General features: G+C 36.7%; 1 protein-coding gene across 2 annotated transcripts in view; it reads left to right on the top strand.

Annotated features, from left to right (window-relative positions):
• ERP44 (endoplasmic reticulum protein 44) overlaps positions 1-23,573 on the top strand; it is a 45,256-nt gene that overhangs the window by 12,291 nt on the left and 9,392 nt on the right. For both annotated transcript variants that reach the window (XM_085052372.1, XM_085052373.1), the window contains exons 2-7: positions 6,936-7,008; positions 8,839-8,878; positions 10,209-10,324; positions 18,279-18,463; positions 18,923-19,038; positions 23,017-23,074. In XM_085052372.1, coding sequence (XP_084908498.1) covers positions 6,936-7,008; positions 8,839-8,878; positions 10,209-10,324; positions 18,279-18,463; positions 18,923-19,038; positions 23,017-23,074 — 588 coding nt within the window. The remainder of the gene's footprint in view (positions 1-6,935; positions 7,009-8,838; positions 8,879-10,208; positions 10,325-18,278; positions 18,464-18,922; positions 19,039-23,016; positions 23,075-23,573) is intronic.

Below are 23,573 nucleotides of genomic sequence, written 5' to 3' on the forward strand. Positions count from 1 at the left end.
AAGTTACAAATAATTCAACTGAAAATAAATTGCAGGTCTTATCTCTATGACATTTTTTTAGACATGCCTCATGTCATTTTTTTGAGCTCTCGCTTAAACATTTCAATAAAAGACCATGATCCATAGGTTTGTACCCAGAGACTTAAGCTTTAGAATTGTGTTTGAGTTCATGATTCTGCTACTAACAGCTTTATGGAAAAAAATGCAATGCATTGGACTGCATGTTGTGTTAATGATGTTTAATTGTCAACTCTGCAATGGACATTTTGAATGAACGTCTTGTGTCTTTTAATAATAGTTCACAAACTGTTGAGATACTAACTTATCAACTTTTCTGGAAATCCTTGGTGCTGTGATATCAGACCATTGAGAGATCTCTGCAGCTGTGGACTATTCCCAGTCAAACAGGACAATCCTTCAACTCCTTTGCTTGTGTGTTAAGTTCAGTTTTAGGAAATTAGCTGCGAGTTCTTTTTCTTCATTTGGCGTGTCAAATAAATACAATTTGGATTTTCAAAGATAGCATTATAAATCGTGAATTTTTCTGTTTCCAGTATTTTCATTTGAAAATGTTTTTTAGTATTAGTGAACATGCACCTACACCAAATATTCCTTCCACACACTTAGAATGGGAGTAGACAACAAGATATGTGGAGGACAAAAAATTGCAAGACTTCTTTTTAATATGGTGGTCTCTACTTAGCTCTGTGCAGTTACAGCACTGTTTGGCTAAAACAAGCCTGTCTATCAAGACTGAAGAAGTAAGTTTACTTTTCTAATATATATATTATTCATATTTCAGTTTAGTTAGACTTTTTCTCGGTTCTCCTGGACATTAGTAACTGCAATCTTTAAATCTGTTTTAAGTAGCTTCTTTTGAGCATTTTAAATTTTCCTGGCTAATTTTAAGATATGGCTTTTAACTGAAAAATTATAAGAAAATTATTTTTTGTTACCCATCTAAAAATTGCTCTGAAAACTTGAGTATAACAGAGAAGGGATCATTAGTTAGTGTTTTGAACTAGTACAACTTTGATTCATAGTCTTATAATGAAAGCAGCTTACATTATCAATAAAAACCCTGCATATTCATCAGGGATGGCAGCAGTCAGTCAAAGTTACAAAAGTGTTTGGGCACAGTCTGGAATCAAGTGGTGACAACTAAGAGCTGAACTGCTCTCACTGAGAGGGTGAATAATGTTCTACTTTTATTTTCCCTCAGCATTCTCTATTTACTGTTACCTCTCTCTATTCTGAACTTTGTGGTTCATCATGGGGCTTCTGGGAATGTTGCCAGCAAGATGTTCCTGATTGATGGTTCTGAAGCCAAAATTCAGGGGCTCTTAAAATCTCTTGCCAGCTTTGGCGTTGCTGTCTTGTGGGATTGCTTTCAATTTGTATCATCCTACAGGAGGCTGTAAACCCATCTGCTTCCTGCTGTCCAGGAGGTTGATGCAGACCTCAGAGCAGCAGCAGATCAGTGGCATGCATAAAAAAAGAGGTACTCAGGACTGACAGTCAGTAGCAGGGTCCTGGAGGGGCTTGGACTTCAGGTAGTAACTTCAACATTTCAGTCTAGATTAGATGTGGGCTAGAGCTGGTTACCAAATGTGGAATGATTTTATGTTAGTGGAGAAAGATGGTTCAGTTTTGTGCCTTTAGGATTTCCCAGCAGGAGGAAAAGGTAAATGAAAAGGTTAGCAAGTGAAAATGAAGGCTGTTCTTGTTGACTGCCTTGCAGGTGTGGTACTAATTAGAAATCATAATGCTCCAAGAATACATTTTTGTGTATTCTACAGATAGTTTGCTTTGGAAATGAGGACCTCTGTTTCATTATGTGCATTAAAAAATAAAGGCACAAAGAACTAGAATGCAACAGACCTGTTTTTTTTCTCCTTTTCTTGTGGTTTTAAGGTTATGCACATTTAAACTGTTAAACTCTTCTGCAAGAGAGTGGCATGTAAAGTATAATAAACTTGAAAAAGAAATACCATTAAACCTGTAGGTCTGTCTCTCCTGTCCAGTTAGCAATTAAATAACTAACAACACTAACTAGTGCTGGTAAAATGTTGACAAAAGGTTGACCTCAATCTCTTGAATAACCAGGAGACCTTATTAATTGGATGTGTGGAATGGCAATTGAACAGCAATACTGTCAGCAGAAGGTGAGTTGAAACTGGGTGTGCTTTTATTTCCTCTTAGGGAAAGGGATATGAAACCTAGCAGAGGTCCATTGTTGGGTGTGAGCTGAATAGGTTCTGTCCAGGCATTTTGTTTTGTGTAAGGCTGCTTGTGTGGCATTGCATGGCATGTTTTGGAGGATGATAGTGCCTTTTGAGCAGTGCTTTGAGGTCTTCCCTTGGAAACAGAATAAATCTCAGCTAATTTGTAGTTACTCCTCAGAAGTGACTGGTACTGTCTCCCTAAGCCGTTGGCTAACTTCCAGTGAGGATCAAAACTTGATCAGAAACACTAAGATTTCTGTACTGATTAAACTTCCCAGTGAAAGCATGACCAGTGTTATCTTCAGGAACTCCCAGGAACCTGAGCTGTGATGTTCCTGCTTTATTTGACAGTATTTTTGAGGACCAGAAGAGTAAAAATACATGTCATCTCTTCTTCCCTCCCCCCATATGAGCTAAAGTTTATCTTTGTGAACACATTGTTCAGTTCCTGATTTTTTCCCCCCAGCAATGTATTGTGTAAGTGCATAAAGCTTTCTGCATTTGTTTGTTTTAGTCTACATTTGTTTTGTCATTTTTCTGTAGTGTAAAATGATTGTGAGTAGATTATAACATCCTAATCTAACTTGAGCAGTTTCAATCAAGTATTTAATATATTCATATTCTACTCTATTTTTTAAAACATTTTTATTTCATTACTACTTAGTTTTACCTTCAGATTTTCAGTTCGAACATTTAAGAAATAGAAATACAAAATATACTTAATTTTATCCAATGTAAATGCAGAAACCTGAGTTGCTTTCAAGTGTGCTTATGTATCCAATTTTCCTTTTGAATTATTTTTTCAAGATGCTTTCTTCAATGAGTTTGTAGCTATCTTGTGATGCCAGTTTGAAATTTGTTCTTTTTACTTCAGTTACAAGTATGAAAATTCATCCATATGTCCTGCTGTGAGCCAGTAGAATGTAAAGTTTGTATTTAAAAGTAGAAAATTCTGAATACTTTTCTTAGTCAGTATGTTTTTCAGAACATATGTTCAATACCTGTATAAAGTGTGTAGGTGATATTCAGAAATTATTTCCTCAAAAATGTCTTGTTTTCCGCTCATGAGTATCAAGCACAGGCCTCAAAAAAGGTCAGAAAATATTCTCAAAACAGTATGGCTTCTTAGCAATTTAAATACAAATTTGTATTCCTTCATGATAAATATTAATAGTAGTAATATCATAAACCCTCTTGCACCTCATGGGACAGCAAGATTACTGGGTCAAAAAGATGCGTTTTCTTCCTTACAGGCATTATACCTTAGTGAAAGCTTCAGCTGGAGTCTTGCATATTTATTGACATTTCTTCAAGGAATGCTTCTTTTCCTTGAGTCTGTCTACTTATCATGAAAAGTTTGGTACCCACAATTATTTAATCAGTATAAAATGTTTGAGAACGTGATGATGAATATATTTGACAAAACAGAAATTTTCATACTTCTAGATGGAAGAATTATTTCAGTTATCTCAGATTTTGTGCAACTTTTGGGGAAAGGTTTTCTTCATCTCAGTGTTTTTCCACTACTGTAATATGAAGGGACAATAAGGTATATGGTTGTTTTTCTCCTTCAAAACATGAAGATGTTTGGAGTATTTGTTTTGGTGTTAATGTCTTAGTACGTGCAGCTTGCACCACGTTTCTACAGTAGGAGTTAAAAAAGCAATCACAAAATTTATTTGTGCTATAAGGAAGTATTGGTTTTAGTTCCTTCTTTCTGCACATAGCACAGTCTAGTAGCGGATCTCATTTGTAAGTCCTGTGCTTTCATGGTGCAGTTAAATATTTGCATTGCAAGTTAAGTGTATTTTAAGTGTGTTGTAGCAATTTACAAATGTGACTACAGTTCCTGATCTGTTGAAGTATATCTGCTAAGTAACAAAGCCTATTTCTCAACTCTAAATAATATGCTTATCTGTGTTATGTTTAATTTACGTGTAACTTATCCTATTAGATAAGATTTGTGTTGCTGCTGGAAAGTTATATTAGTAAAAGCCAAGAGGGTTTAAGAAGTTGGTATCTAACCCATTCAGTGTGTTTAGACATTAAGAACTGCTGAGCTCCTGTGAAAATAGTTACACTAAGACCTACTGTGGAAATTCTTTCCAAGTGTGAATGGTGATGCAGAGCTGTGTGCAGCAGCTGAAAAGTTCCTGCTTTCTAGAGGCTTGTGTGGATTTTCTCTGTAAACAAGCATTGTCCAAGATTACAAGCAGGATAAGTAGCTCTGTGGTCATCAGGCTGATCATATGTTCTTGAGGCCTTACAGGACAGCTAAAATCTCAGAACATTGAATTTGCAGAGTCACCTGCAGTAGGATCAGATGATCACCAACAAAATTAATGTTGAAATACCCTATCCATTATTGTCTAGAGCAATATTCCAGCTGTTATTGTTAATTGTAGCTACTGCTTCAACTGTACACAAGTTAGGTCTAACATTACATTGTAACAAAGCACCATGTGTGTACAAACAAAAGCATAACTTCTACTGCCGAACCTCCCCACTGCAGCACCATGGCAGTTGTCCCACACCCCACCCAAAGGATGATGGGGAGGTGTCTGCACTAATGGTTGCCATCAGCTGTTACTTCTCTGGGGATAATTTAGCCAGTGTGGATCCCAGTCCATATAGGTAGCTTCTCGCACCAAAGGCAGAGTCCTGCCTACTTGCTGCTTGGTAGTCATCAATGCCAGCATCTTCAGAAGAGCTCCCCTAACGATGGGCTGCTCAACTTGTGCATTGCATAGCTTGCTTAATCAGATAATATTTTGGCAGATTGTGTTGTTACGCTGCCTGATTAATCTCCAGACCTCACAGCTCAACCATTAGTTTTGTTTCTCTACAGTCGTCTTAAAGCCATAGTTCAGACACTGTCTCAGACAGTTGAAGTGCCACAAGAAGACTGCAAACTCCACTATAAATGTTAAATTTGCATTTAAGAATGGTATAGTGTTGAGTTACCAAGAGAGAAGTGCTGATACATATTTTGCATGCCAGCAGCTGGTGTGTTTTCAGCCTGGAGTGTAAGACAGTTGTATGGTACCCAGGGGCCTCCATATGAGAAATGCGAAAGGATCAGTATTTTCACTGAGAAATGATTAGTGATCCACAAATCAGAAGGGATTAAAAATGATTGAATGCTGCAAATCTCACCTGTGTGCCATTTGCAATGATAGTTTGAGGGCTGTTAACAGCGTCTCACTGTAGAAGTATCCCACCATTTTTGAAGTTGATCCTTAAGGAAAGCAGGGATCCAGTTTGGGTATTTTTTAAAAATCAAATATTTCATATACACTTGCAACAAATATTAGGAAACATTGTTTGTGACATGGACTGAGTCTTTTGATAAATTGTAAACAGTGTCAAAGACAGGTATATCCTGGAGCTTTGTTTTTAGTAGTCATGGTCCTACTATAGGTTCAGGATCGGTCTCAGGCTCTTCCAAAAAATGCAGAGAACCTTTCATCATTGGTTCCTGGTGATACATACAGCTGTTCTATGTGGGTTTATGTGGATGGTCTTTATGCTTTTAGCTGTGTTTTTCCCTTGGTGCCTCTTGAGCCATAAGCACATTTTCTTTGCACCTCGAGGGGTAAATAAGTCTCTGGAACATCAGCAGCATGTGTGTTGTGTGCTGCCGCATTGCAGTGCGAGGTGTCTCTGTGAATCTCTGGTCTTTGCCCAACTCCTTGACCTGTGCATTCCTGACAGTTCTCTTACGGAAATCTTCCCTTTCCTTTCCTGTTGTCTGTGTCAGCTGAGGAACCATACATCAGTTGAAAACATGAAGGCATCCAGTCCAAGCCCTGACTGTGCTTAGAGAAATGATGACTTTCTGACTGGCTTGCTCAGGATGGAAGCATTCATGTCCCAGACCACAATCTATATTATCCTACTCAAAAACTTGTGTGCTTGTCTCTCTCAAAGCAGAAATAAATTGTAATTCACTGATACCTCTTTCCCCTGGGATAGAACTCACCTCCTATTCCACTGCAGTTTGAGAAAAAAATATCTGGGCCAGTTGCACTGAACATGAGAGTGCCCACCCATAAAATTGTGTGTTGCTATGGGATTTACATGAAGAGTAATACAAATGTTGCTTTGTAATTGAATGATTTGGCTGATGTGGTGTTTTGGTTTTTATAGTCTGATATGCCTATTGCATGCTGGGACTGAAGCAGTGTCAAGCGGAGATACAGAAGGAGATAAGACTGTAGCTAATTGAGTTAGAAAAACTGAAATTGTTTCCTGAAACAGCAATAAAAATTCAGGCAATTGAGGCTTTACTTAATTTTTTTAGCCAGGCAAGTCCTGTAAGTGACAGAAGGAATTTCTTGTCTCTGGGTAAAATCTCTGTGCCCACACACTGCTAGGCTGTGTGAGGTTGCTGAAATGGGATTTCATTTCTTTCTTCAGAGTGAAGTTATGAATATAAGTTATTCTTAAAGGTGCAAAATCTACCTGTAACATTTCTGCCTACATAATAGAGAATCACTAAAAGAGCCAGTTTTACTTTAAATGTGAAAGTATGTTACATCTTTAGTTTATTTGTATAATTGTAGTACTGCTGTCATCTGAAATGGATTGACTGAATTGCAGTTCTTTTACTGTTCTTCTCCAGCTTTTGAACTGCAACACTTAAAAGTCACACATAAGTTATTTCTTTACTGCTGAAACATACCTTACTAGTTTGCTTTCTCTTTTTAGGTGTCTTGGCTTTTTAATCCAGCGAGGAGTGAAATAACAAGTCTAGATAGTGGAAATATAGATGACATTTTAAGTGAGTACTTCAAATAATTTTTTTCTTTGTATGTCTGCAGTTTCTTATCTGTGTGAATATTGCAGTGATATTAAATGAATATTCATACCCTTGCTTTGAATATATGAATTGCAATCAGCTTAGAAATACTGAATGCCTGTGGTCAAAATTAGCTGTCTGAACTAATGTATTGCAATAAGAATTTGAAGTGTCTTAAAAACAATAACTGGTGTCTTGTTTGCAGAAAGGAATGCTTGATTACATAACCAAAACATGACCAGAGGGCATTTTAGAAGTTTCGCCCTGAAAAATAGCAGCAGCTGAAACCCATGGTGATGGGCCTTAAGTATCTTGCTTGTTTGGCTATGCCTTTGCTCAGGTTAAGCACTGTCCTGATTCTGGTGGCTCATAGAATGGAAATCTGTACATTTAACAGTCATGTTTTTCTTGTCTGAAATCTTCTCCTCAGAGAAGTATGCAACTTGCCTGTAACTGGTTGTTTTTGCAGGAAGAAGTTAGTACATTTTTCAAATATATCCAGGGGGAAAAGTCTTTATTAAGATCTGGACTAGAATCTGCCTTATGTTACAGGATTGCTTTGTGGTACGACATCTGTTAGTAAATACCTTTGTACAGTGGAAAATACAAAATCATTTTATAGAATGTAATTCATAAAAGGGAATACATGCCAAGTATAAGTGCTTTTAAAATTCATCTAATTACTTTCAATAAATCCTTTATGCTTTGGAGGTAGCCCCAAACTTTTCAGTGCTTGTTATTTACCTGTTCAGTACTTGCATCCCTTGCTGATAATGAAAGTCTTAATACCATACTTTTAATCAAAACTGTAGTGTTCCCCAGCCTTCTCAAGAGTCATCTTTACCAGCATGCTGTCTTTTCCAGGCTTGCAGCATCCTAATCTTCATATGTAACTGCTCTGTAACTTTGTAAATTTTCTGCTTTGTCAGCATTTCTGTTTTATAAAGCTGTGGCTGATATTCTGTAATTTGGGTATGTTTCATTTTCATTCAAAAAATTTCTTTTTTTTCAATGTCTAGGCCAGTATTACTACTAAAAATCGATTTAAAGCATGATTGGTTATTATATTTTGTAAAGATCATACTTTATTTTTGGACAGGAGATATATCCTTTTTTTATATTTTTTTAATTTTTTTTTTTCTTTGTATGTGAAAAGGAAGGTATAGGAACCTTATTTCACTATCTCATCATATGTATCCCTGTAGTAGTGGGGTTTTTTTTAGTGTCCCTTAGCATTTTTCTTTTTTGGGGGACTTAAGATTTTTTTGCTACCTTTTGCCTTAGTGTCCAGGTTAAGTAAGACAGGTAAGGACAGACCCCAGAGCAAGTTGCACAGGCAGGCTGCCTCTTGATTAGTTTTCTAACCCAAATAGTTGAGATTTCAGCTTTTAGGTGGTTTTTAATGCTTATGATTAATACAGCTAATGCTTAAGAGATACTAGAGTGCAATTTCTGGATGTGAGTGCCTTAATTTTAAATCCAGAATTAATTTTTACTGCATGTGTCACTTAATTACTTCTTGTGTGTCTTAATACCTGAAGTATTTACATTTTTTGTCTTATATATCAATAAAGTCAATAGAACACTTGACTGAAGACCTCTTTCATCTCTTTCCCATTTGTCATAGATTATATTTTAGATAAGATTTACCCTAGCAGTTTTCTAGCAATCAGACTGAGCTCTGTGCTGAGTAATCTAGAAATACTTGCTTTTATAGTCTTTTTTGCACATATTTTTATAATCTCAGATAAAAGAACTGAGAAGTTTGCCTCACAATGTGACATTGGGCTTTTTCTTTTTCTTTCTTCTCAGACAATGCAGATGTTGCTTTAGTTAATTTTTATGCTGATTGGTAAGTTATTCAAGTTGGTTTTTTTTCTATGTTTAAACTTCTGTCTTTTGAAAGCTGTCATGTTTGGCTATAGTTTTCTAATTGAAAATACAGTAGTATGTTGCTTTCCAACCAGTTTTTCTCTGGGTTTATGTCCCGATTGCTGCTCCTTCTGTGTATGCTTGCTTGGTTCACATTACAGTAGGGTATAGTTTTGAAATATTACAACCTTAATTATGAACATTACTTTTAGGCATTCAGTGATAACCTCTCAGTGGAGCACACTGCCAGTCTGTGGTGTAACCTGACTCTTGAATGAGAACAGATCAGTTTTCTCATGGAAGTTCTCTGCAATAAGGGTGGAGAAGACTGAGGGACAAGAAGCCATAGTAACATATACATTGTAACACATACATGCTATAAATGTGTAGCATGTAGCTGTGCTGCCCAGAGTCAGGTTTTTTCAGAAGGTGGACTTAAGCTTTCTCTGAATTTTGAGACCAAGGCTTGCTCTTCACTTACATGTTAGCTGTTGCAGACATAGCTGCATCCCCAGGCTGTCACGGTTCAGTTTAAGGGGGGTTTCAATGCAGGCTGGTTTGTTGCTGGTCTGTCTGTCTCCTCCTGAATGACAGAATATAAAATTATTTTATTGACATATTAGTAATGGGCTTGTGCACTGTTGTTACCCTAAACTCCCTGAAGCCACCAAAGCACCTTTACCATCCTACAGCCTTTTTGTGGGCAAAAGGAGAGAATTTGCTTCAAAATGTGACATTACTGGAAGAAGGGACCTGTAGGGTTCTCCTTGTTCTTACTGCTGTAAAAGCACTCTGCTTAAATTCTGCTGAACTTGAACACTAATACAATACATAATACTTAAAACTTGTATTGTTGACCTGTAGAAAATTACCTGTGATATTTCTTGAACGTGTTGGTGAATATTTGAATTTCAACAATCTGAGGAACTTCTTCTACTACATTTTTAAAATTACTTTCCCAGGGATAATTCAGATAGAAAAAAATGAACAATGTACTTTCTGAATAGAATATATTTCTTAAAGGCTTATAATTGATTAATGATGTTTCATAGGGAGATAAAGCAGGGAAGCATGTCTTGAACTACATATTCTTTCAGAATTACTTTGTTTCTCTGCACCCACATTATGCAAGTTACTTTTGAACCAATTTTTATCCAGTCAGTAACTAGGATGATTACAGGTAGATGTGATTTTTCCAATAGCTTTTCTTTCTTTTCTTTTTCCTTCAAAGATTAAAATATACCAGTAGTCACTGATTAAAATATTTTAAAGTGATATTTTGAAGTTATGATTTTCTGTTCTATTCACAGGTGCCGCTTCAGCCAAATGCTGCATCCTATTTTTGAGGAAGCTTCTAACGTAATCAAAGAAGAATATCCAGATAAGAATCAAGTGGTGTTTGCTAGAGTAGACTGTGATCAGCACTGTAAGTAAATCCTGATTTAGGTTTTTTTGTGCTGTCCTGCAACTAAGTTACTAATTGAATTGAAAAATATGCTAAATAGCTGTGTAAAGTGTAGCTGTACCTGTCCCATCATTTATCCCAAGGTTGCTTTTATTACATCAGCAAACCTCCTCTTCCAGATTTGTCAGGGCAATTTCCAATGTTTCTTTCTCATTACATCTGTAAACATCCTTTTTTTTAAATCAGTTCAGCCCACCTCATTTAATGAGGAAAAAAGAGCTGGGATTGTGAATTGAATTGGCTCATTGAGGTGTCAGAGAAGCACTAGTGCAACAAAAGTGCAGATCTTCACAACCAAGAAGAGAAAGGGGTAATCTGCCATGGGCAGCATGAAGAATATGTTCTGCTCAGGTCTTCCTTCCACCTCAGAGTCGTGGTGGGAGCTGTAAGTTTCCTTTCACACAGCCAGGCTGGGATCAGAGCTTTGTTTTGCTGTTGTTCCACATGCCAGCAAACAGTTCCCTGTTTGGGTTGGGTTTTCCCCATGCCTAGACATACAGGAAAATGATATGCAAAATCTTATTTTATGCTAGTACTAATCCCTAAAATTCCTTTTAAATCCCTTAATAAGTAAAATGTGAGGAACATCTGCTGCACACTGAAAGGCAAATAGATAGCACCAGGATTTTTATTATACTAGCGGATCCACTGTGTTGTTTTACACTTCTTGGAGAACAGCATTTCTAGGAATAATTTCTTTACAATGGCTTGTGATTCCCAAAGAGCATTAAGAACAGCAATTCAGTGTAATCAATACTGATTATACTATCTGGGCTTTACAAAATGGTTAATTTGTAGGAACAAGAATCTCTGGAAATTGGCTCATCTTTTCAGATGACAACAAAATTTTATAGAAAGATAATGACAACAAAACTTTATAGAAAGATTTTACTAAAGACTCTAGTAAAATCAGCTTGTGTTGTTGAGTTTTATTGTTAAGGTTTAAATTAACTGCTGGAGTCCTTTCTTTGGTTGCTGTAGCTTTAGTTGCATGAATAACTGAGAGTCTGAGCTTCTGGATACCCAGTGTTTAGTTATGAGATATTCTGGTGTGAGCAGCTACATAGTTAAGAAAACATTTTTTCTGCCTCCCACCCAATGTTTGAAACACTTTAAAAGTTTGTTGCTTAATCTTCTGGTATGCTCTTTGATTTAAGGTAATTGGAGCTTGTTACAGAGATCTAAGATGAGGAGATGCTATAGAAGAGGTTGTTGTCCTTCTCCTGGCAGTACATGTAGTGGGCTAGAATAGTAGGAGGCAGCCAGGAGTTTTGGTCTTTCTTTTTATTTCTGGAATACCATTAGTGCTCTGTATTTACTATTTTTGTCCTTCATTTAAATTTAAGTAGATGAGCATGACTGCTGCTGCAGAAGGTGTAAAATGTGAGAATTAAAAATAAAACCCTTTAATGACAGGCAATTTATATTGCCTTTTTGCATTAAAATAACAAAGTTGTATATGTCATTCTTAGTTTCTGGTTTTAATTTGCTGGGTTGTAAGCAATCGTACATTTCATTGCACACAGTTACTGGGTATGTCCTAAAGTTTTAGGTATTTTAACTTGGATTTTAATGTGTGCAATAGCAGCTTTTTATTAAGAGAGTGGATGTTACTGTATTATCAAGGTTGGGCCTCCTGCAGTATTTTGCTGAATTCTGGAGTCAAGATTGTTAGTGGTTTGGGGTTTTTTTACTCAAGTTTTATATTTTTGTACGTGTTTACATATTTTAGCAACACAGGAAGGTTTATGTCAGTATTTTGGTGTTTGGTATGCCTGCAGATTTCATACCACTAGTAATTCACTATTAAATGATGCTCTAGAGATGGTGGATTATTTGCATTACAAATGATCTGTTTCTTTTTGAGGCCAAGACTCTGTAGGGAATCCAGGTAGCTGATTTCTGGCCACTCAAAAACAGCTTTCAGAATGGTCACTCAGGCATAGCTACTTTCTATTTAATGCACTATTATTGAAGCACACTGCAGGGCCCAACAGCTCACACCAGCTTCTGAGGGTAAAGCAAATTAAAGAGAATTATTGATGCACTGCCAAATGTTTGATGGCTAACGACAAAACCATCATTCTGTCTGCTCTTACAGCCAATATAAAGATGTTTTTCTGGAAAGTGATAGTCCCTTATGTGAAAAAATAAGAAATATACATATTAACACTATTTTCAGCCTTTGTATGTGTTACATTTTATACCAGTTTATAGTATTGTGGAATATAATTATACCTGAAATGTGTAAGTTAACTCACCAGGCTGTGTTTAAGCTGCTGTGGAACATACACTAGAGGTACATCTGAAGCAGATAGTTAAAGCAGGTACTCTTTGTTTTTCCAAGACCACATACTTTTATAACTCAGAAATGTCTGAGTTCTGCTACATTGTGTCTTGTTAAAATCGTTGATGGTTTTGGTATGTTCAGTTTAGTAATTCACCTATCTTAAATATTTAAGACCTTTCATCTAAGTATAATACCTAGTAAAAGTGATCTTCCATATAAAATTACAGAAAATCTTATGCATAGACATTATTAGAAAGGTTTTTTTTTAGTCATTTGTGGTTTTTGGTTTGGGGTTTTTTTGGGTGGTTTTTTTTACTTGCTTGTGGTTCAGGGTTTTTCTAAATCATTTGTGTTAAGCAGCAGTGTTGGAAACTCACTTGGTACAATAGATTTCCTATGCTTCTGTTTTCTGTGAGTGAATATTGCAATCTAGAACTCATGTTTCTCTGGAAGAGAGTATATTTTGGACAGTTTCTCTGAATTCACCATTAGGAGCTGTGGTACAGAATTCTTGTAAATTGAAGTATATATTTTGGGGATTTGAATCTACTGCACCATGATTTCTTTTGGTTTCTGAGTTAAATAAAAAATAGTAGCTATTTAGAACAGATCTTTGTGCCTCCAAACATAAATCACCTTCTCACTGATGGTATGTAAGGAGGTGCTTTGCTGGACAGACTGTTTAGGGAACTGTTGTTCTTCCTTTCAGAATGTGTTTGGGAATGGTATTTTCCCTCGCTGTTGTGAGCTGCTGCTCTCTCTGGGTCTGGCTGTTCCTGCAGTGTGTGCTCATGTTGCTAATGTTAGTCTGCAGTCATGAGATTGGGTTGGTACTGTGCCTTTGGTAAGCAAAAGAACTCAATGATAACAGATTTGGAAGTTCATGAAGGAGCTATATATGAAACTCTAAATAAGCATGAGGATTTCATTGCATTCTTGTCACTTTGCTTGGAAAAAAATCAGTCTGAGAGAGTTATCTTTGGATAAAATAAAAAGTGTAAGTGATTTGGAGAGGTTGTTGATGGCACTCCTCAGGAGAGCTGTTTTATTAGTCTGTCAGAGAAGGTTGTGGGATGCCTACTGATGAGGCCCTGCTCAGAGCAGGCATGGCTGTTGTGAATGCTCCTTTGCAGCAGAAGGTGATTTAAATTTGCTGTTACCTGAGTTTGATACAGAATATTGATTGCTTTTCTTCTACCTGTTTGGTCCATTATCCACATCACCAGTACCACAGTCATTGGAGTAGGATGCCTAGTTTAGATGGTTTCCCAAGTTCCTTTCTAATTCTGCTTCTATGAGTATTCCCAGGGCTTATGATTTCTTGCAAGTGTCACAAGAGTAGTAGTTTAACTGGGGAGAATTAATGGTGTATTATGAAAGTAAAAAAGTACCTATCAAAGGCAGATTCCATTTGTCAGCTGTAGTGTACCCTGGTGGGTAGCCTTGAGGGACTTCAAAAGATGTTGATTGATGTCAAGTGAGCAAGCAGAATACTCATTTGGTAGTTCCAGCTTCAAGTATACAGCTGAAAGAATTTGTTACTGTTGAGATGGAAGCTATTGCAGAAGGGTAAGGAAGACTTAAGATGATTTGACACACAAAATAAAGATTAGTGTTAGATCCAGAAAATTCAGGCTCTCTCTGTATGTAGCTGTGGAACTCCTACAACCATCATTTAACACCAAAGTTAGGAAATGCAGTAGCTTGGGTTTGTGCTTGCTCTTCCTCAGACAACATAAAGACACCACCCCCCTCTCCCCTAGAAAAAGGGATGCTAAGTATTTTCAGAAGTTTTTACAGGGTTTCAGTTTTGAAATTTTGATTTTCTTTCAGATAACTTTTCAGGCTGTTGTAGTCCTCTGTTCAGCAAGTGAATTCTTCAGGTGGTGCCTTATATTATGAGGTAGGCATTTAGGATAACTATCAGTATTGTTCAAGTCCTAGTGGCCATGTTTTTTGAGAGTCACTCCTGCAGACTTAAAGTCTAAATATTTATTTAGTCATAGTATGAAAAAGGGCCCTGAAAGATTAGAACAGTGTACTGAGTTAACACCTGACCCTTGTAAATATTGCTGGTCCTTCAGTGGGAAGGACCTTCTCAAGTACATTGTGGGTGGGAGACTACTTCAGTATAGTGTATCTTGGTGCAGTTTTTCAACACATTCTTCACTGTACATTAAATTTCAATTTGATGGCAACGGAATTGAGATTCTTGGTGACGTGATCTGAAATCTATCTAGCTGAACTTTGGATAGCATGTTGTGGTGTTAACCTAGAATGGTGGAGTCTGGAGCATTCTGGAAAACCAGTCGCTGGCTGTGTGCTTGCTTGAAGCTGTAGCTTGGGCAATGTGAGTACACACCATGAGAAAAGCCTGACACACTCCAAAAAAATGGGCTTTGGCATTCCTTTGAATAAAGGAACACACAATGCTCTGACAATGGAGAAGTGGCTGACAGTACAAGAGATATGATAAAGATATGGATCACAAATGATAGCTCATAAAACCTGCTTTCTTAGAGGATCTTACTCAGAAGGTGACATGGGAGACTGTCTTAGAAAATGAGTGCAAATGTCAGGTTTCACATAGAAGTTTCTTTCAAAACAAGAGCTGCTCTCTCTTCCCTGTTGTAAGAATGAGCTTTGCTCATGGGAAGTATCAATACTAGGTATCTGTGAAGAGAACTGAGTGACTGTAAAATACTCCTGTTGGAGTTGGCAACATGAATAGTAGAAAAAGTCTGGGTAGTTTAGAAATGGTTGCATGTCAACAGGTAAATGTGCAAACTGGGGAGGAGGAATCACCTGAGTCTAACAGTCATTGCTGTGCTCAAAGTTTCTTATTTGTAGAAGAAAAGAACATGATCAAGTACATCAATAGCTTCCTGTCATAACTAATGTGAAACCATTCTAGTAGCACAAACACTAGATTTGTGATTTAATGACTAATTCAGCAAAATATAAGCACAAGGTTTATTCCTTTTAGGTACCTTCATATCTGAAGAAAATAAAAAGTCATAAAGTTGTAGCTGGGAAACTTGGTTTTTAAGTAGGGTTGCCCTTGTCTGTTTCAAATACCTCTTTTCATCAGAAAATGGGCAGGGGGAATGTCTGGAAATATTTTTAAATTTAATTTAGAATTTACTATAACTAATGCAATCCGTGAATGAGTTCAAACAATATTCCATGTATTTGCATTGTGTATTTCCAATTTTAAAAGGAATATAATTCTGTAGTTGTAGTGCTTATGCTAACTCTACCTGTATCAAATGCCAGGGCTTAATGAAGCATTTAAGGTTTACTCTATTTGACTTCTGAATTAATTCAAACAATTTTTCATGTACTTGCATTTTATTTTTGTAAAAAGATGGTTTTCAAATACTTACTTGTGTAGGATTGTCATTTCTCTGTGCTAGTTCAAATATGAGCATTCATGGAATCTCAATGTAATTTGTAAAGATCATGCAAGTACTGACTTATGAAATAATGTTTGAATTCAGCTTTGACAGTGGACATTTATTATCATTAATTTTTTACACAACTTCAGCCCTTGATGAAGATCCACGTCCCTGGGGACTGCAATTTCCATCTTGGAGATGCAGGGTTTGACCCCCCTGAATGTCCATTCTTCAACCCTTGCATCCTCCTATAGCTGTGGAAATAACCTGAAGGAAAAGTCCATGCTGTGACACAAAGTAGTGTGGGTTTGGGTGTCCTCTTGCTGTGCAGTTCTGTAACAAGAAGAGTCTGTAATCTCAATGTGTTTCTGTGAAACCTTGACATGTAGTGCTCCTTGTCCCTTATCAGACTCTGGTCAAGTCTGGATCACATCATGTACTGTCAGATCAAAGGTCCTTCTATCAGCAGGGGAGGAGGGCAGCAATTGCCTGGTTTGCAGATGTTGTTTGTCTTCTACCAAGCAAATATAAAGTGATTCCTCCCCTGCTATACTTGCTACCTTCTTGCAGGCAGCTCTTAGGTACTTTAACTAAAAAGTGGTAGAGTTTAATGGAAGAAAACATTATTAATCTAATGCTCATTAATGTTGAATATATTGGCATCCTCCCTTGAGAAATTTGTATTAATTTGAAATAAAAGTACTCTTCACTGAGGACATAAAATGTTTTACCTTAATTTTAACTGTAATTAGTGCATTATGAAATGTACTTCTGGGATATTTAGGAAACAAGTCAAAGCCTTTGTCTTAGTCAAAACTGATAGGCTGAATTCTGTGATTATAGTGATGCAAAGCTTTCTAGGAACTTGTCTAAGCTGGTGAATCTTTGACGTTTCCTTGGGAGATGTTAGAGAACATTTTTTTGAAGCAGACCTTGTTCTTATTCCTTTCTTATACGCATTTTGTTTTCAGTTCTCAGACCCATCTAAACTGTGCAACTGATACAAAGGCTGTTTTCAGTAGCTAAAGCTGCAAGTAGGATTAGTATTGTTCCAGCAGCAGTTGCAATTACTAATAGTTTCACTGAGAGTTCTTCCAGGCCGCACGGAATTCAGACTTCTCCATTCTCTTTGAAAAAAAAGCAAGTAGATAGAAAGCAAATCTGCTTTGTGGTAAACATGTAACTGAGAAGGGACATTTTGTCAGAAAGGATTCATTTTCACATCATTCAGTGCTATGCCACATGTGCTGATGGACCCCGTTTGGTTGTCTTCCTGCTCTGGGCTAATCCAGGTCACCTGAAGTGTACCCTGTGACTTGTAAGGAGTCCATGAAAAGTAAGGACATACATGCAGCCCACACTTGCAATGCCTTCTTCTCTGTTGACTGAATGAAACTTCTCTGTCTCCATCTCTAAATTCACCATCTCTGTCTTTACTTGAGATAGGAAAGAAGGGGAAGTGTGGTGGGTGTGGTTGACTGGAATGATGAATGCCAGTACATGTTACTTAGTTGTGTGAAGCTCTGTGTCATCCAGATGTAGAAGGAGACTGGTCTGCATGTGTAGATGTGAGTGAAGATCTGTCTTGAAGGGAATGATGATACTGGTTGATCAGAGAGGTGTTTGCATTAATTTAGAAACCTGGAATTTTGTGTTTGTTCAAAACCTGAACATATCAGAACTGTAACAGCAGCCTTCTGGCCTTCAAAGGCTTCAAGAAATACTTTGCTCAGGGTTTACATTTTCTAAAATTATAGACAAGACAGTTATATTTCCAGCATTGCAATTGAGATGAAAATCATAGCAAGTTTAAAGAAAAATAGGGATGGTTTATTTTATTAAAATTTTCTCACATGTGTTAACTAACTGAGATTTGGCAAGCTTTGAAGATGCTCATGTTTGTGCTATGCTCTTAAGTTTGCCTTCCTAGTTGTTTGTAAGAAGTGTACTGAGTATACATGACCAAGTTGAATCTTTACTTATCCCAGATGTTGGTAATTTTTTTCTTTATGAATGTCAGTACATGTGAGAAGCATAGGTGTGAAGGGTTTGGGTGGTTTTGTTTTTGGTTGTGGTTTTTTTTTTTTAGCTTCTTGTTGCTTAAAGATGTAGAGCTACTGGTTGAAAGATTCCACACAGAGGCAGACATACACAAGTGTAAGACACCATGTTCAGTGTATTTCTGTATTTGTAGGGCTTTGGTTTCATTTTCTTAATTTCTTTTTAGCGGATATAGCTCAGAGGTACAGGATAAGCAAGTACCCAACTCTGAAACTCTTTCGGAATGGCATGATGATGAAGAGAGAATACAGGGGCCAGAGATCTGTGACAGCAATAGCAGATTACATCAGGCAGCAGAAAAGTAACCCTGTTCGGGAGGTCCAGGATTTGGAAGAAATTAGTTCTCTTGATGTAAGTGTTTCAATTTTATTCCGTCTCTGTATTTTTTTTTCAATGTTGAACTGTGGAACACTATGTATTTGAAGTACATATTTACTTCTTTTTTTTTTTTCATTCAGAAATGTCCAGTACTTTGGTTTTTTTAAAACTGAGTGAAAAACTGGATCATTTGTAGTATTACAGATTAGTCCAATATAATCACTTTGAGCTGCATTCACTCCACTAAGTTATTTATTTTGCTTTTAATAATGTGAAAAGAATCATATGCTGTATTTAACAAGTTAGTTCTAATATTCCTCACTGAAAAAATACTCACAAGGATTCTTCTGAATATTGAAAAGGCAAAAAAGAAATAATTTCTGCATTTATTGACTGTTGAATGAATGTCATTTCTGTATTTAATATCTGCAGGGAATAATGACAGTTTTTGATAATTTGATGCAAGTTCTAATTCAACCTTTGTATTTACAGCGTAGCAGAAGAAATATTATTGGATACTTTGAGCAAAAGGACTCTGATAATTACAGAACCTTTGAAAGAGTAGCGAATATTTTGCATGATGATTGTGTGTTCCTCTCTGCCTTTGGGTAAGTTTTGAAATCTGTTGATTGCGTGACTTCATTATTGAAATTCTGTTAATGAGGTCTACATAACTTAATTGAAGGGATTTCTTTAATATTTTCTTTAATTTCTTCAGTGAAGAGACTGGACCTTAATAGGTAAATACACTGTTATATAGTGGGATATAGAGGCAATAGAAGGATAAAACTCTTTCTAGCCTTAATAATTGCTGTGGAATTCAGCTTCTATTTTTAGCTTCTTTTTTCTCTTTTTACCGCTCTTTGTCAGTATAGTTTAAATGTACCTGAGGAGGTTTGGCTGGGGGAGTGGTAGTTAGTTGTGTCTCAAAAACCTGTGTTATTAGAGGGAGAGGAGAACAAGTAGGGAAGAGTTTGAAAATGTTTGGGAAAAAAAATTCATTAGCTTTGCAGACTAACTGCCTTTTTGCAACATGTTCATTTTTTTTCCTTAAAATAGGACTGTTTTCGAAGGTGGGGTTTCCTTCATTTTTGTTGGGGTTTTTTTCATTTTTAAAAATTTTTTTCCCCTGTAAGGAATGTAGTTGCTTGCTCATTTCCTCTTGATCCTGGGGGAGCAAACCTTGTTCCAAAATACCTAATTTCTGTGCCTGGGTCTTTTTCATGCAAGTTATATGTCACTGCACAGTGTAATAGTTTAGAAAGACAATTGCATTGTTAAGCTACAGGGTATAAGTCTAGAAGAAAAACCTACAGGAGTTCAAATTTCCCCTTGTACAGATTTACAATGATATTTTAAAATATTCAGTGGAAGAAGAATAGATTGAGAGTGATTCACTATTAAAGTAGCATAATAAAATTAAAATATTCTTTCTGCAGTGTTTAATGTGCCAGCACTGCCCAATTTGAAGCCATTGGGCATTGATGTGATTCCAGTGTCTTCCACAGTTACAAGATCAGGAATTTGCATGGGTTATGCTAGATTTTATACTGCACAGAGTTGCCTCAAGAGTTTTTTTAATTGGATGTAGTGGAGAAGAGCAGAGAAACTGAGAGGATGGATCAATGTAGAAAATGTTTCATCTGTTTGAGCAAAACCTGTTGTCAGTCAGTGATGCCTCTTCCAATATGTCTCTAAAAAGTAATTTGGTGGTGGGGAGAGTATTTGCAAAGTGCAGGAGTGTGTGTGGCTTTCCCTCCCTTCAGTTCCCAGTTGGATAATGCTATGACTGTGTGAGCAGCCCTGGCCATGACTTGTAAATCCATGGTCTGTAGGTCTGTCAGTTTATTCCCAATGAGTGGCCATTATCTCAAGTGCTTTCTGGTGAGTATGTCCATGCTTGTTTTTAGAACAGCCAGTCTGAGTTGCTATTAGAATTTTATGCTGTTTTTTGCCCCATCATTTGACTTTTCAGTCTTTTCAGAAATAACTTTAAAAAGTTATTAGTAAGATAGCACTGCTTTCAGCATTCACTCTCCTGTTTTTTGAGTCTTCATCTTTGGTTTGCTGTTTGGCAATTGCATATAATGAGAAGTAGTTTCCCACCACTCAGTGTCAACACTTGGTTGTTTGGGACTGTTCTTGAAGTGTTTACTCTGAGGGCTTTGTTTTTTTTTTGTTTGTTTGTTTTCAGAAATAACGAATAAGCAGACATAGTAGAATGGATCAGAATTTGATTATTCTTAACCTGCCCATGTAAATACAGATGGCACAGCATACTTGTCAGTATTCTTATCTCCAGACTCCCATTCCCTTTCTAGCCTGGAGCTGTTAAGTGTTTTAAAGTGCAGCCTTCCCAACAGCAACTTTGGGAGCTTAATGTTTTCATCTCTGAGTAACTATGCCTCTTCAGCTTCCTAAAAAATCATATGTAAAAAGACTTCCAAGGGAGATGCTGGCTACAGATCAGTGTTTTTTATTCAGATTATATATAGCAAAATGCTTCATGGGGAGGTGGCATTGATCAGTTGAACTCTTCTGACTGAGCATCCTAACAACCCCTGGAAGGGACTTCTGGTTTTGCTATGGACAGAGTTCAACAGCTACATGGTTTGGGGAGTTTACATGAGTGGTCATGTTCAAATTTCTCTTAAACTAAAATAAAACAATCAATTTGACAGGAGAAAAACAGTTGCTTGACTAACTTCTGCCAAGGCAGAACTGCTCCTTATGCCAAAATTACTCTGGTTTTAGGTAGTTATAATGGCTTATTTTAAAATCTTGTTAATAGTACTTAGTTGCAGTTGATCTTGTTACCTAAACAATTCTTAAATCAACTGGTCCTTACAGTTTTGTTAAGATCTGAAGTGACCACAGAACAAGATTCATGAAAGAAGACTTGTAAGCAGGAGAACATAGATGCATAATCTGATTAAGAGATTATTATTGGTAGATTTTAGAAGTAGAGAGGAGTGAATCTGAAATGTTTGTGACCATGAAAGAGAATGTCCAATTGGAAAAAAAACCAGCCAAAAATACTTTTATCTTAAAAGGCTGTGATGACCTGTAAGTAATTCATGGAAGAAAGTGATAAATCTAGGAACTGTTCTAATTTTATGTTAGCAAGTAAATATAGCAGGGGAGGGTGGGGGGCTTTGTGTGCATTCCAGAGATTAACCTTGTACATTACTGTTTCAAAAAAAGACAAAATGCAAACTGAAGTGTTTCCATTTTAGTAGTTGTTTTAAAAAGGTGTATCTTCAGGCGTTTGGGATTTTCACATCATGTCCCCACTTTATTTGAGTTATAGGAAAAAAAAATCAGTCATAGCTGCAGCCACTGGAGTGGAAGAACACAGAGGAGGACATTTTGGGTTCTACCACAGGGTTACCCTAGAGCATATATTTCATTATAGATTATCATCAGTTTAGCAAGCAGTCATTGGGCAGGTGGCTTCTATGTCTTCACTTTCTTATTCTGTGAAGGCTTATTTGGGATGCAAGTGGTTTACCTCAGTGATGATGGTCGCTAGGAAGCCTAATTTCACATTATGGGGGGCGTCATGTCTGGAATTCAAAAATGCATTTTAAAGTACACATCTATAAAATGATGCAAATGTGTTTTGTAACATACTATGCAAGGCACCTTTTGTATGTGATAAGAAAAGGATAATCAGTTCCAATGACATCAGTAAAACATAAGTACTTTGAGTTAAGCCTTATGATGTTTGTATTTTTCTTGGCATTCTAAATTGTTCAGACCCCTGGAAAATGTAGCTCATCTTGTAGTGAGGTAAATTCAGATAATTTGAATTCCTTTTTTTTTCCTCTTTTGTGTCTCCTCCATTGGATGCACAGCTGTTCCAACTTGCTTGAATAAGAGATAATAATTTTGGGATACAAACTAGCAGCTTTCAGGGCACTTTGCTGTGATTTGGGTTAAAATATTCTAAAGGCAAGAGAGGAATTTACTAAGGTGATGTAGTAAGCTGAATACCAAGGAGAAATTGTATATCTTAGAGGTGCACACCTACTGTATCATCAGTGGCCAGAAACTGCATGCTGTGTCTTCTCTCTAGATGTGTTCTGAGGGTAAAATGGACAATGGGGGCTTACTTGCCATCCATTTTCTCATTGATTGTCCCTACAGAACACCTCAAAGCCCTCCTCTTTCAGGGTGGATAAAATGTAAATTCTTAGTATAAACAGTGGAACAGGAAAAGTAAATGCAAACAAGAATCTACCTTTCTCTTTTGCTTCTTCAGGATTTTTTATTTTTTAATTCTCTGATGTTCTCTTACTCAAAATTGTCCTGGCATTTATCGCTTGGAACTTTGATGCCTTTAGTCCAAGCTTCTGATCTTAGGGATGCATCTTGCTGACTCTCTTGATGCCCTCTTATCCAGCCAGGCCAAGTTTCTATGGAGTCACTTTGCAGTTTACTTTAAAAATGAAGGATTTTAATTCTCAATTTGTGAAGGGGGGAAAGTAAATAAGTAAAGAAAGGATAGCCAATTAAAATATGAATTTGAGTATCTCAGTTATTTTGTCTGTACCAAGACATGCTTACTGGTTGGTTTGTTGTAGGGCTATTTCAAAAGCAGAGAGATTTAGCGGAGACAATGTAATCTACAAGCCACCAGGGGTAAGTGTAACTATGTATTTTATTCTGATTATTGTCATTATATGTGAATACAAACAAATGGAGACTGTATTCAGATCATTCAGTGTGTTACTGCATCTTAAATCTTAGTTTTATTTCATCATTAAATAGTGTGAGAAATAGGACCACAGAAATGAGTGTTTCTAAGTCAGTGAAAACAATGTCTGACACATTACCGGTTAATGCACAGAACCTAAACCTGTCATTTGAAATGTCTATGTCCAAAAAAATTAATCTTTTTCTGAGAAACACAGTCAACACTTCATATGTGTAGATACTGTGTGTTCTGTAGAACTCTTAAAAATCTGTGAAGCTGGTACGCTTAATGTTTTCCAAAGCAAGTCACAATTACTACGTATTTTTCTGACTGTTGTTTGCCTGTCTTGTGTGCCTTACTCCACAAGGGTTAAGAGCTCCTAATTTAAAAAAAAAAATTAGCTGAGGGTTAACAAAATCTCATAAACATATTTTACTGGAGGAA

Source organism: Lichenostomus cassidix, chromosome 2 (genome assembly GCF_008360975.1).
Source record: "Lichenostomus cassidix isolate B80296 chromosome 2, HeHo_3.0, whole genome shotgun sequence".
NCBI classification, from domain to species: domain Eukaryota; kingdom Metazoa; phylum Chordata; class Aves; order Passeriformes; family Meliphagidae; genus Lichenostomus; species Lichenostomus cassidix.